The 13,928-nt window shown below is 60.0% G+C and overlaps 2 protein-coding genes across 2 annotated transcripts; both read left to right on the plus strand.

Annotated features, from left to right (window-relative positions):
• The first annotated feature begins 9,802 nt into the window (after positions 1-9,802).
• On the plus strand, positions 9,803-11,044 carry LOC122463418. Its single transcript, XM_043533210.1, has 3 exons — positions 9,803-9,862; positions 9,940-10,508; positions 10,654-11,044. Exons 1-3 carry the CDS (start codon positions 9,803-9,805, stop codon positions 11,042-11,044), a joined length of 1,020 nt encoding a protein of 339 aa, XP_043389145.1.
• A 127-nt stretch (positions 11,045-11,171) lies between these two features.
• On the plus strand, positions 11,172-13,128 carry LOC114019144 (nuclear factor interleukin-3-regulated protein). The gene has a single exon (XM_037888000.2). The coding sequence runs from the start codon at positions 11,173-11,175 to the stop codon at positions 12,508-12,510; it is 1,338 nt and encodes a 445-aa protein (XP_037743928.1). The 5' UTR covers position 11,172; the 3' UTR covers positions 12,511-13,128.
• Positions 13,129-13,928: the final 800 nt, after the last annotated feature.

Genomic DNA, 13,928 nt, shown 5'->3' on the forward strand with positions numbered 1-13,928 from the left:
GCAGCCAGCCCTGCCCCCAGTGGGGGGCGGGGCGCGCCCATCCCCGCTGCCCAGCCTCTGGGCTGGGCTCCGATCGCTGCTGGTGGTTTCGCCTTCTGGGTGGATTAAATATCCCCGCCCCCCCTCCCCCCCCCCGCTCGTTGGCTCCCGGCCCAGCCCCCCCCGTTTTGTGTGTTGCGAAGCAGAACGTGACTGAGGCGCCAAGCGGCTGTTATGCAACCGGGTGACCCAGTAACACACATTCCGTGCGCCGGCTGCAGGGACCGGCCGCCACCGCCCGCAGGGACCGGCCCGGCCCGGCCCGAGAGGTACCGAGCCCTGCTCGCGGTGGGGGGCCGGGGGGGGCCGGGTACCGTGTGCGCGCGCGCGCATGGAGGGGGGCGCGTGTGTGTGTGTGAGAAGTGTGTTGGGTGGCTAAGAGTGTTGTGTGTGTTGGGTGGCTAAGAGTGCTGTGTGTGTTGAGTGGCTAAGGGTGTTATGTTTTGTGTATTTCGGGTGTGCATTGTGTTTCTTCTGTGTGCAGTGTGTATTGTGTTGCCTCGTGTGTGGGGGGAGTGTCGTGTGTGTGTTTAAGCTTGTTGTGATTGTATGATGTGTTTCGTATGGTTGGGGGGGGTGTTGTGTTGTGTGTTCCGGGTTATGTATTGTATTTTGTGTGTATTGCATGTTGTGTGTGTAATGTGTTGTCAGTCTAAGCAGGTTGTGTTTGTGTGATGCGTTTTGTATGTTTTTAGGGGGTGGGTCTGATGTATGTATTCTGCTGTGTGTGTTGCAGGTTTCTGTATATTGTGTATGTCCTGTGTTGTGTGTTCTGTGCATAAGCATGTTGTCTGTGTAGTGTGTGTGTGTGTGTGTGTGATGTGATGTGTTTTATGTGGTTGGAGGTGTGTATGTATTGTGGTTTGTGTCGTGGGTGTATGTATGATGTGTTGTGTATATTTGGGGGTGCATTGTGTATGTGTTGTGTGGTGTATGTCTATGGTGTGTGTGTAGTGTATACATATCATGTTCTGTGTATATGTTTGTCTTGTGTGGTTATGTAACTGTGCTGTGGCTGTGTGTATTCCTGTTGTATTTCTTGTCATGTATGTAAAGCAGTATGTGTGCATTGTGTATATCTCGAGTGTGTTTCATGTGTGCGTGTAGGTATGATTCACTGGTGCTCTGTTGTGTGTGTATCTATTGTGTGTTGTGTCTGGATACACTGTGTGCACATGTTCTCTGTGTTCTGTGTGCATGTAATTATGTGTGTGTGTGTGTGTGTATGCATCTGTTTGTGGTGTATATGTGTGTGCCCTGGAGTATCCTTCCCACAACACTCCCCGAACTCTTCCGTGTCAGGGAATCGTCGCTGCTGGATCAAAGCCCTGATAACACACACACACACACACACACACACGCGCGCGCTCTCTGCCTGTTCATTCCCAGTCACTCCCCTCAATCCTGACCTACTTTTGCAGGGTGTGTGTAGCAGGCACAGCCAAGCCAAAAGGAGCCAGGGCGGGGTGTGTGTGTGTGTGAGGGAGGGAGAAGGTTTTGGCACTCTCTGCTGAGGGTGAATTTGGCCCTTTGGAGGACACACATAAATTTGGGGTGCAGGGGTGTATTGTGAAGCAACAAAGTTGGGGTCCCGGCATCTCAAACCAGGGGAATGCTGCCTGGAAAGTGTGGAGTGAAGCTTGTAAATAATGTGCATGCGTGCGTGAACACACACACACTTTCTATGTACGCAGAACCCCCCCTTCTGCACACACACACACACACACACACGAGACATCCTCCAGTACACCCACTTCCTCACACCTCCATCTGCACACACATACAGACACCCCCCCCACACCCATTGTCTATGTACACACAGACATTCCCCAGTATCCTCACACCCCCATCTACACACACACACACACACAGAGACATCCTCCAGTACACGTACACACACACACACACACACTGTCTATGTACACACAGACATCCCCCCAGTATCCTCACACCCCCATCTACACAGATGTCCCCACTACACCCACACCCTCACACCCCCATCTACACACACACACACAGAGACACCCCCTTCCTACACACACACTCTCCATATTACACCCCTCTCCCCAGATTTACATGGTGGTTTTCCCTCCCTGCTCCGATCTCAGCTAGCAGGAGCGGATGAGGTAGTGAGGGGCAGGTCTGTGGGGCAGATGGAGCTGGAGGCTCTGTTGTGTTGGGGGTGGGCATAGGGACAGGGTCTGATGCAGCAGCAGAGGGAAATGGGGGGGGCGTGTGCCCATCTGGTACCAGCCTGAGATAGCTCAAATCTGCCCCCCAGTCTGCTCTTTCCTCCTCTCCCCTCACAGAGTCAAACCAAAGAGCAGTGGGGCAGCGACTCACCTCGACTCTCCCCACCTGGCTGGGCTGAGCCCTTTGGGGCAGCCTCTGGATGAGGGGCCCCGATCCTGTCTAGTGTGCGATGACGTTACATTAGCTAGCTGGGCTCTTACTCCACCAAGGTGACGGGCGAGCCCCAAGCTGCCACCAGGCTGTGTATGGGGGGTGGGGCACGGTCCTACACACCCATGGGGGCCTCAGATTTATAGCCACAGGTCCCACGGGCCATGCAGGGATCCCAGCTTTATCTCGGGTGTTGTCTCTGAGCACCGAATGCTGCTGAGCGTGAGAAGGGGTTGGGAAGAGTCTCCGGGTAGCTGGTTAGGGGAAGATTGATCAGTGGAACTCCCCACCACAGGATCAGCTCGGCTCAAAGGCCAGGGTTGGGGTTGACTTGAGTCCGATCTTCCTGTGATGCTAGGGAGAGCCTATCACCGTGGTATCTGGGCAGATGAAGGGGAAGGTAAATTGGATATCCTCTTCCTGAGGCCTTTAAGCAACCCATGCCCACCCCACTCTAACCACTCGACCCTACTGCCCTCCTGGAGCTGGGAACAGAAGCCAGGAGTCCTGACCCCCTTGTTCTCTCCTGCTTTAAGCAGTAGACCCCACTCCTGCCCCGCCAAGCTGGAACAAAACCCTGGAGTCCTAACTCCCAGCCTCCGGCTCTAACCACTTGACCCCATTCCCCTCCCCGAGCTGGGAACAGAACCCAGGAGTCCTGGCTCCCATGCAGCTAGCACTGGAGGCTTCCCCTCCCCATTGTCTCATGGGACGACTGCCCCGCCCCCACCCCCACCCCCACCCCCATGCAGTGAGGGTAGCTCAGCGCTGGGGGGGTGGCGGGGTCCTGGCCTGCCAGGACGTGTGGCTCGCGCTCCGTGCTGTCCCCAGAGCAGGGGACAAGCTGGGTGTGGGGCTGATAACAGCACAGGGCGGGCGGGGCCAGGGCTGGGATCAAAGGGTTCAGAGCTGGGAAGGTGGGCTGGGAAGGTGGCCTAGGGCTGGGAAGGTGGCCTAGGGCTGCTGGCTCTGGGAGGGCAGTGAGACTGGTGGTTCAAGCTGGGGCCTGGGCTCCTGGGTTCTCTCCCTGACTGTGGGAGGAGTGGGGCCTGGTGGATTAGGGTGGGGGGTACACGGGGCTAGATGGGCCCATGGGCTTGATCCTGATCCCAGGCACAGGGAGGGGTCAGGCAGATATAGGCTGTATGGGCCCGTTGCTTGGCTGGGTCCAGGTCCTGGCGAGGGGTGAGGAGCCAGGGCTGGCCCAGAGGCCTCACCAACCAGGGGGATGGTGCCATGGGGAGCGATGGCGCCGCTCCAGCCCCGCCAGGGACACAACATCCCTGCGTGGCAAGCGAGCGGGGCGTTCTATAAAGTTACACCGGGAGGCGCTGGAAGCCTGGGGGAGGCGACTGTGCTCCTGGGGGCCGGTGCTGCGAGCCCTGGGCCCAGCCATGGGCTGGCAGGCAGGACTGAATCCCCGGGGGCAGGATGGATCCAGCCACAGCCTTGTCTCCTCAAGGGACTCACCCAGGGGCCCCAGAGCTTGGGGGGTGTACGGTCCCTCGCGGGGGACACATGGACTGTGGAGAAGGATCCTGGCCAAGCTGGGATGCCCAGGGCTTCCCTGAGTCAAGAGGGTGGTGTGCGGCTAGGAATCCAGACTCCGCGATTCTATCCCTAGCTCAGGGAGGAGAGTGGGGTCTAGTGGTTAGAGCTGGGGGCCAGGACACCTGGGTTCTGTTCCCAGCTCGGGAGGGGAGTGGGGCCTAGTGTTAGAGTGGGGGAGGCTGGGAGCCAGGACGTCTGGGTTTGTTCCCAGCTCGGGGAGGGGAGTGGGGTCTAGTGGTTAGAGTAGGGGGGCTGGGAGCCAGGACGTCTGGGTTTGTTCCCAGCTCAGGGAGGGGAGTGGGGTCTAGTGGTTAGAGTAGGGGGGCTGGGAGCCAGGACGTCTGGGTTTGTTCCCAGCTCGGGGAGGGGAGTGGGGTCTAGTGGTTAGAGTAGGGGGGCTGGGAACCAGGACGTCTGGGTTTGTTCCCAGCTCGGGGAGGGGAGTGGGGTCTAGTGGTTAGAGTAGGGGGGCTGGGAACCAGGACGTCTGGGTTTGTTCCCAGCTCGGGGAGGGGAGTGGGGTCTAGTGGTTAGAGTAGGGGGGCTGGGAGCCAGGACGTCTGGGTTTGTTCCCAGCTCGGGGAGGGGAGTGGGGTCTAGTGGTTAGAGTAGGGGGGCTGGGAACCAGGACGTCTGGGTTTGTTCCCAGCTCGGGGAGGGGAGTGGGGTCTAGTGGTTAGAGTAGGGGGGCTGGGAGCCAGGACACCTGAGTTCTGTTCCCAGCTCGGGGAGGGGAGTGGGGTCTAGTGTTAGAGTGGGGAAGGCTGGGAGCCAGGACGTCTGGGTTTGTTCCCAGCTCGGGGAGGGGAGTGGGGTCTAGTGGTTAGAGTAGGGGGGCTGGGAGCCAGGACGTCTGGGTTTGTTCCCAGCTCGGGGAGGGGAGTGGGGTCTAGTGGTTAGAGTAGGGGGGCTGGGAACCAGGACGTCTGGGTTCTGTTCCCAGCTCGGGGAGGGGAGTGGGGTCTAGTGGTTAGAGTGGGGGAGACTGGGAGCCAGGACGTCTGGGTTCTGTTCCCAGCTCTGGGAAGGGAGTGGGGTCTAGTGGTTAGAGCACAGGTGGCTTTGGGGACCAGGACTCCTGTGTCTCTACGTTGCATTATACCAGCTGAGGATCTGTCCCCTTGTACTAAAAAGCCCTTCCTTTGTTAGCAGCAGGCCGTGGAGGGGTGCACGGGGGACTCTGTGTGTGGGTTTGACACCCCCTAACACCTCCGCAATCTCTCTCACACACACCCCCACATGGCAGGGTCCCTGGAGCAGGCATTGGGGTGTTGGTCAAGCGGTGGCAGCATAGGCTCCTAGCTCTGGAGAAGACTGGTGTGATCCTGGGAGGGCAGTTGCTGTGACAACACACTTCTCCCATCGCCTGGGATCTGATTCTCCTGTGGCTTGCGCCCATTGACCTTGGGAGAGTCACTCCAGAGTCACACCCGAGCTGGGGATAGTTCCTTCTCAAACCCAGCTGGGGCCTTGGCAAGCGGAGATCCGCCCCATTCCTGACCCGCTCCCTCACCTTCTGCAGCTCGGGTGATGTAACCCCCGGCCCACGCTGGCTGCCATGGGAACGCCCCGGTTGGCCAAGGCAGATGCTGAGTTGGTTCCTTAGCTCTGGTTTCATGGGTTAGTAGGGCAGAGCCGCGAGGGCCGAGCCTGAGCAGAACACAGCGGTGGGTGGGCGGACTGCACGCAGCTACCTCCTGAGAGGTACCTGGGGGCACGTATAGGCACCGAGAAGGAACGTGAGGGGGTAGGGAGACAGGCGGATCTGTCACCAGCTCACCCAAAATATGGTGTGTGTTTTTCTAACGCACCAGCTCCTGGAGTCATGTGACATAAGAGGACCTTAGTTTTTGTTTACGTTTTGGTAGACTGCTGTTTATTAGGTGTAATATGGTGAATGAGCACTTCATGTGCTGGGTGCTGAGCATTATGTATTAGGTGTATTACGGTAGCACCCCGGACCCCGTTGTGCTAGGGATGGATGGATGGATGTGTATGGGGATGGATGGATGGATAGATGGATGGATGGAGGATGTGTATGGGGATGGATGGATGGATAGATGGATGGATGGAGGATGTGTTTGGGGATGGATGGATGGATAGACGGATGGATGGAGGATGTGTATGGGGAGGGAGGGATAGATGGATGATGATGGGGTGTATGGGGAAAGAAGGGTGAATGGACAGACAGACTGACCAAAGTAGCCCAGACAGACTCCCTGGGAGCCGACTTTGCCGGAGGGGGCTGGTCTCTGCCTTTAGATAACCTGGTAGCCCAGGGCGACGACACAGAGCTGGGAAGTAGGTCAGCAGTGCCCTTCATACCAGTGCAGCCAGGCGATGCCCAGACTTGCCCTCACCTGGAGTACGCACCCGGCCCAGCCCACCGGCGGCTCCATGTGCCATGAGGACACGGGGCCGGTGCCTGGGGCGGATCCTCCCTGTTTGGGTGGAAATTCTCTTACAGCCTTGACCTAAAAAGAGAAGAAAACAGAGTAGATGGTGGGAAGTGCAGGGAGAGACTCAGTGGAGAATGCCATGCTGCAGGCAGTTCAGTAGGGGGCGCTGTGCAGCAGGGAGCAGGATGGGGGCTCAGCAGGGGGGGCTTGTGGCTAGGGCACCGGACACCTGGGTTCTCTTCCCAGCTTTGTTACTGACTCGCTGTGTCACCTGGTGTCCCTGCCGCTCTCTCTGACTCAGTTTCCCCTGCTCCCCTGTGTCTACACTGTATGTTGTAAACTCCGTGTGGCAGGGACTCTCTCTGACGCTCTTTGTGCAGCACCGAGCGCAGTGGGGCCCTGCTCCGTGACTGGGGCACCTAGGTGCTACCGTAATACACCAAATAAATGACAAGTAAAGGAGGGAGGATTATCCCCCCATTTACAGATGGGGAAACTGAGGCCCAGAGCGATGTAAGGGGCAGCAGGCTGGATGGTGGAACCTGGTGGCTTGGTGAGGGGCAGATGCTTTTGCAGACTGGGCCCTAAATAAGCTCTTAAAAATCTGGCCCCGGTCTTCCAAGGGCATGAGATACCTAACTCCCATTGGTCCCAAAGGTGCCTAAACCCCTTTGGTGATCTTGGGCCTTGCCCCAGATCTCTCAGCACACCTGAGGACGGAGGCCGCGTCTCCTGAATCTGCCGTCCGCAGCTTCCGCCTCCCGTTTTTCTCCCCTCCTGGCTCAGCTCCTGCTTAGATCATCTCTTCGGGCGGCATCGGACCCGGTGGCATGGAGCTAAGCCACCCAGGCCCCTTTGCTGCTTCCAATCCCCCCACTTCCTCCCCGCCCCATAGCCCCATTGTTCCTCTGACTTTCGCACAGAACTGCTTTCTAGGCTAGTAGGTTGCTGGCGACGTGCCCGGGCCTAAGCAGCGGCGTTGTGCAATATGCCAGCAGCGGACCTGTTTTGACTGCCGGGGCTGATAAATATTCAATGTTTACTGACCTATATTCCTAGTGCTCACATCTGCCGGCCTGGCTCGCGCGGGCGGGGGCGGACAGGCCGAGCGTGCTGCTCCACACACACGCCCCGGCTCAGCCCAGGGGGTTGGAAATATTCCTCCCCGGGACTGGGTCAGTTGCACAACGGGCTCTTGTGACCCACTGGGCGTCCTGCCTTGTGCAACCCACCTCCCCGCTCCAGCCCCACTGGCCTCCTTCCGGGAAAGAGCCAGGCCAGGGGAGGAAGGAGAGTGGGAAGCCGCCTCGCTCTTTTCGTCTGGCTTTCAGGGCTCCCCTCTGCCCAGGGTGGACGCGCCCGGGCCGGCTGCCCTGCCACTGCTCGGACGTGCCACATTACAGCCGCCCTGGCAGTCAAAGCAGGGGCGCGGCAAGGTGGGGGTGTAGTGTGTGTGTGTGTGTGTGTGTGTGGCACTGTGTGATGTGTGCATGGGGTACTGTGTGTGGCGGGTGCCTGGTGGGTAGGGGGTGTGCCGTGTCTGATGGGTGGTGTGTAGTGTGGTTGGGCAGTGTGTGATGTCTGTGTGGGGGGCAAGGTGTAATTGTATCCTTGTGCAGTGTGTGATGCGTACACGGTGTGCAATGTGTGTTGGGCCGTGTGTGTGTGGTGTCTCTGTGGGGTGTGCAGTGGGTGGTGCGCAGTGTGTAGTGTGGGTGTGTGGTGCTGTGTATAGTTGTGTAATGTGTGCCATGTGTATGGTACAGTGTGGGTGTTGGGCAGCGTTTGTGTCAGGTCTGTGTGGGGTGCAATGTGTAATTGTGTAGTGTGTGCATGCGTGTGTCTGTGCAGTATAGTGTCAGATGTGTGATGTACACAGTGTTCAGTGCGTATTGTGTGTTGTGCAGTGTCTGTGTGGGGTGCAGTGTGTAATTGTGTAGTCTGCAGTGTGTGATCGGTGTGCACTGTGTGCATGCGTGGTGTGTGTGCAGTGTGTGAGGTGTGTGCGGGGTGCAGCATGTACAGTGTGATGTGTGTGATGTGTTTGCGGTGTGTGGTGTGGCGTGCGTGTTGTATAGTTGTTGGCAATGTGTGGCAGGCATTATACAGTGTGCATCTGTGGGCAGTGTGTGGCATGCATGCTGTGTGTTCACGCAGTGGGCAGTGTGCGTGCGTGGTAAGTGCACGTGTGGTGCGCAGTGTGTAGCTGTGGGCACTGTCGTGTGTGCATGGTGTGTAGCTGGGTGCAGGGTGTGTGCATATGTAGTGTGTGTGCGTGCAGTGCGATGTGTGTAGCTGTGTGGTGTGCAGTGTGTACTGGTGTGGTGTGCAGTGTCTAGTGTGTGTAGTGTGTGTGTGTGCAATGTGCACTGTGTGTGCACCATGTATAGTGTGTGTGTGTGTGCGTGCAGTGTGTAGCTGTGTGGTGAGGTGCGCGGTATGAGTGTGTGCGGTGTGCAATGTGTAGCTGTGTGGTGTGCAGTGTCTGCACAGTGTGTAGCTGTGTGGTGTGTAGTGTGTGCATACGTGGTGTGTAGTGTGTGTGCAAATGATATGTTGGTGTGTGGTGTGTAGTGTGTGTGTGCATGGTGTGTAGCTGTATTGTGGTGTGTGTGTTGTGTAGTGTCTGTGTGTGTGCGTGTGGTGCGCAGTGTTACTGTGGTGTGTGTGGTGACTGCTGGTCCAGTGTGTAGCCGTGTAGTGTGTGTGCGCAGTGTGTGTGCGCGCAGTGTGTAGCTGTCTGGTGTGGGTGTGTGTGCGCAGTGTGTAGCTGTCTGGTGTGTGCTGTGTAGCTGTCTGGTGTGTGTGTGTGTGCACGGTGTGTGGTGTGTCTGTGTGTGTGTGTGCACGGTGTGTGGTGTGTCTGTAGCTGTGTGTGTGTGTGTGTGTTCACGGTGTGTGGTGTGTCTGTAGCTGTGTGGTGTGTGTGTATGCCTGGTGCGCGGTGTGTAGCTGGGGCAGCCCTGGCACCCGGCAGGCCATGGCACACGCGTCGCCGTAGCGGGGCGGAATGTGGGGCGCGCTGCCCGCTGGGCCCAGAGGCCTCTCCCGCCCTGCCCAGACCTGCTCGCCTGTGGCTTATGTAAGCGGCGGAGAGGGGTGTGACGTGCTGGGCCGTGCTCCAACCGCCCTCCGTGTCCTTCCTCCTAGGTGTTCCCTCCTCCTCCTCCTCCCGGACCTGACACGGCTCCCGCCCCCCGCCCACCTCACATCCCACAACGCCCGCAGCCCAGCCGCGTCTCCGCAGCCAGCCTCCTGGAGCAGGACACGGGGGCCAGAGCTCCTGGCCGGGGGCCAGCGCCTTCCCAGCGCGGCCGGCAGGCACGGAAGGGACACAGCCGAGCCTGAACCGCCCCCCCCGGAATCCCACAGTCCCTAGCGGAACAGCGGCTCCTCCAGGCGCCCAGAAGATGGTCCACAGGTCCCCAATGTACCTGCTGGCGCCCGAGGGTGCCCATCGTGGCTTGTCGGTAGCAGCTGGAGGGCCACGCACGGCAGCAGCTTGCCTGGCCACCGGGCTTGTTAACTGCTTGGGCTGAGGAGCTAGCGAGAATCATCTGTTCCAGTGGCAGAGATCTCGGGCGCATTTTCCCCCTGGCAGAGATCTGGGGCGCGTTTTCCCCGTGGCAGAGATTCAGCGTGCAGTGTCCTGGTGGCAGACGTCTGTGGACCTATATCCCTGTGGCAGAGATCCAGGGCGCAGTGTCCCGGTGGCAGAGATCCAGGGCGCAGTGTCCCGGTGGCAGACGTCTGTGGACCTATATCCCCGTGGCAGAGAACTGAGGCGTGTTATCCCCGTGGCAGAGATCTAGGGCGCAGTGTCCCAGTGGCAGACGTCTGTGGATCCATATCCCCGTGGCAGAGATCTAGGGCGCAGTGTCCCAGTGGCAGACGTCTGTGGACCCATATCCCCGTGGCAGAGATCTGGGGTGTGTTATCCCCGTGGCAGAGATCCAGGGCGCAGTGTCCCGGTGGCAGAGATCCAGGGCGCAGTGTCCCGGTGGCAGACGTCTGTGGACCTATATCCCCGTGGCAGAGAACTGAGGCGTGTTATCCCCGTGGCAGAGATCTAGGGCGCAGTGTCCCAGTGGCAGACGTCTGTGGACCCATATCCCCGTGGCAGAGATCTGGGGTGTGTTATCCCCGTGGCAGAGATCCAGGGTGCAGTGTCCCCGTGGCAGACATCTTAGGACCTATATCCCCGTGGCAGAGATCTGAGGCACGTTATCCCCGTGCCAAAGATCCAGGGCACAGTGTCCTGGTGGCAGAGATCCAGGGCGCAGTGTCCCGGTGGCAGACGTCTGTGGACTCATATCCCGTGGCAGAAATCTAGGGCGCAGTGTCCCAGTGGCAGACGTCTGTGGACCTATATCCCCGTGGCAGAGATCTGGGGCGTGTTATCCCCGTGGCAGAGATCCAGGGCGCAGTGTCCCGGTGGCAGACGTCTCTGGACCTATATCCCCGTGGCAGAGATCTGGGGTGTGTTAACCCCGTGGCAGAGAGTGCAGTGTCCCGGTGGCAGACGTCTGTGGACCTATATCCCCGTGGCAGAGATCTGGGGTGTGTTATCCCCGTGGCAGAGATCCAGGGCGCAGTGTCCCGGTGACAGGCATCTGTGGACCCATATCCCGGTGGCAGAGACCCACGGGTGAGTTCTTGAGCCATCTCTAACCTCAGCGTCCCGACCCTTCCCCGGTGACCGTCCAGGGCTCTCTGAAGGCGCCGAAGGAGTGTCGGGGGTCAGAGCAGGGGTGCCCTGGGTTCTATTTCTGGCCCTGCGATGGAGGGTCTCCGCTCGCCTGCCCAGTGCGTGGCAGGGGGCGTCTCCCCGGAGGGCGCGATGCCCCGGGCTCGGGCGCTGAAGGGCAAAGCCAGCGCCAGCTGCCGGCGCAAGCGGGAGTTCATCTCGGACGAGAAGAAGGACGCCAGCTACTGGGAGAAGCGCCGGAAGAACAACGAGGCGGCCAAGCGCTCGCGGGAGAAGCGGCGCTTCAACGACCTGGTGCTGGAGAGCCGGGTGCTGGCGCTCAACGAGGAGAACCTGCGCCTCAAGACGGAGCTGCTCCAGCTCAAGCTGCGCTTCGGGCTCCTCAGCACCGCCGCCTTCGTGGAGAAGAGCCAGCAGCTCAGCGCCGCCAGCCGGGAGCGCTGCGGGGGCAGCAGCGGCTACTCCAGCGCCTCCTCCCGGGCCCAGCACTCGGAGGACTCGTCCGAGACGGAGCAGCCTGGCCGGGACGCCGCCGGAGCCAAATACTCGCCGCGGGGCTCCCTCTCCGACATGTCCGACGGCTCCTCCCGGGACAGCCCGCTGCCGCGGACGCCGGGGGAGGCGCAGGCCGTGAGCCGGGCCCGGGGGGATGACGGGGCGCTGCGCCCCCCCGACCCCCAGGCCCCGGCCTCCCGGGGCGTCATCCTCTTCAGCGCCAATGGCTTCACCGCGGTGGAGCCGCCCCGAGCCTGGGGGGTGCCGGAGCAGGGGGACGGGGCAGAGGAGGAAGAAGAGGAGAAGGCCCTGGGGAGCTATGCCCAGCAGATACCCGGGGGTCGCCATGGCGACTGTGAGGCCTATTGCCAGCAGGGGGAGCTGCAGGGCCCCCCCGAGCCGTATGGCTGCCCACGGGCTGAGGGCTACGGCGCCCCTGCTGGCTTCCTTGGGGAGGAGGCGGCGCGGGAGGCCAGGCCGGAGCCCATGGAGATGGTGGTTGAGCTGAGTTCCCCCTTCGCAGGTTACTCCAGCGAGGAGAGTGGGGAGGAGCCCGGCTGGGGGTGCCCGCCCGCCCCCTACCCGCCTGCCCCAGACGTCAAGCTGGCTGCTCTGCCCCACAAGCTGCGCCTCAAGTGCCGGGCCCACAGCAGCGGTGGCCAGGACCTGGGCCCTGAGCCTGGCGCCACCGGCTGCCAGCAGGAGGCGCCAGCTGACTGGGAGAGCGAGAGGCACGAGGAGATGGCGGCCCTGGTGCGGCAGGCACTGCTCCTCAACGGGCACCCCCCTGCCGCCGGCACCCTGGACAGACTCCTCTACTGCAGCCCCCTGCCCCCCTCAAACAGGCTGGAGTCCGGGGACTTCGCCGGCGGGTGGAGGGGCAGTTGCCACAATGAGGGTGCCAGGCCCATATGAGCGGTGCCCTCTAGCAGGGCACGGCCCTTGAACAGCGACTGCCTGGGCAGGTGACGTGGACAAAGCCAACACTGTCTGTCCTGCTGGGCCCGGAGATCTGCCCGGCTGGGATCTGGTGAGCAGAGAGATCCCTGTTCTGCTGGGCCCGGGGATCTGCCCGGCTGGGATCTGGTGAGCAGAGAGATCCCTGTTCTGCTGGGCCCGGGGATCTGCCCGGCTGGGATCCGGTGAGAAGCGAAATCCCCGTCCTGCTAGGCCTGGGGATCTGGAGAGCAGCAGGTTCCACTTGGCTGAGCTCACAGATTTGGGAACTGTCAGACGGTTCCCACCAAGCTGAGGTCTGAGCCCCATGTGCTGGGTGGGGCTGGCCTTGCAGGGGGAGGACCAAGCGGGATCTCCTCATCCCCCACACCCCCTTGGCTTTGGAGCCCCCAGGATGGGACAGCGGGGTGCAGCCAGGGCCTGGGGCCAGCAGCCTCCCTCGCGCTGAGACTGTCTCACCAGCAACGCCGCCAGCCAGCTGTGTTGATGCCACTGGGATTCAGGGGGGTGGGGGTGGGGGATTTTCTGAGTCGGGAAACATTTGATGAAAATAAAACTGTATCTTTAAAAAAAAAATCCAAATAAATGTCCCAAAAAGATTTTCCAAAGTGCTGTGGAGCCACTGTGGGGGGAGGGTGCGGAATGAGAGAAGGAAAGAAAGTTGGATGGATGGATGTGTATGGAGGGAGGAAAATAGATAGATAGAGGGGGTGTGTGGGGATGGATGGATAGATAGAGGGGAGTGTGGCGATAGGGTGTATGGGGATAGATAGATAGAGGGGGTGTATGGGGATGGATGGATAGATAGAGGGGAGTGTGGCGATAGGGTGTATGGGGATAGATAGATAGAGGGGGTGTATGGGGATGGATGGATAGATAGAGGGGAGTGTGGCGATAGGGTGTATGGGGATAGATAGAGGGGGTGTATGGGGATGGATGGATAGATAGAGGGGAGTGTGGCGATAGGGTGTATGGGGATAGATAGATAGAGGGGGTGTATGGGGATGGATGGATAGATAGAGGGGAGTGTGGCGATAGGATGTACGGGATGGATAGATAGAGGGGGTGTATGTGAATGGTAGGTGTGTACGGCATTGGATAGATAGACAGATTGCAGGGGTGCATGGGGATCGACAGAGAGGAAAGTGTATGGGGATGGATGGATGGATGGGTATGTGGGGGCATGGATGGATGGTTACATAGGGGAGGAATGGTACAAGCTGCACACCCTTGGCTGCTGGAGGGCCAGGAGGGGGCGCTGTGCTTGCAGGTGGTGGCTGGTCCATACGAGGTGCATCTCAGACACCATGCCTCTCCCTGTTTTCAGAAGAGGGGGTCTGGGTCTGGTTTTTGCTCCCCATCCTCTTTTGAGGCTT

This window comes from Chelonia mydas, chromosome 20, assembly GCF_015237465.2.
Source record: "Chelonia mydas isolate rCheMyd1 chromosome 20, rCheMyd1.pri.v2, whole genome shotgun sequence".
Lineage (NCBI taxonomy): Eukaryota > Metazoa > Chordata > Testudines > Cheloniidae > Chelonia > Chelonia mydas.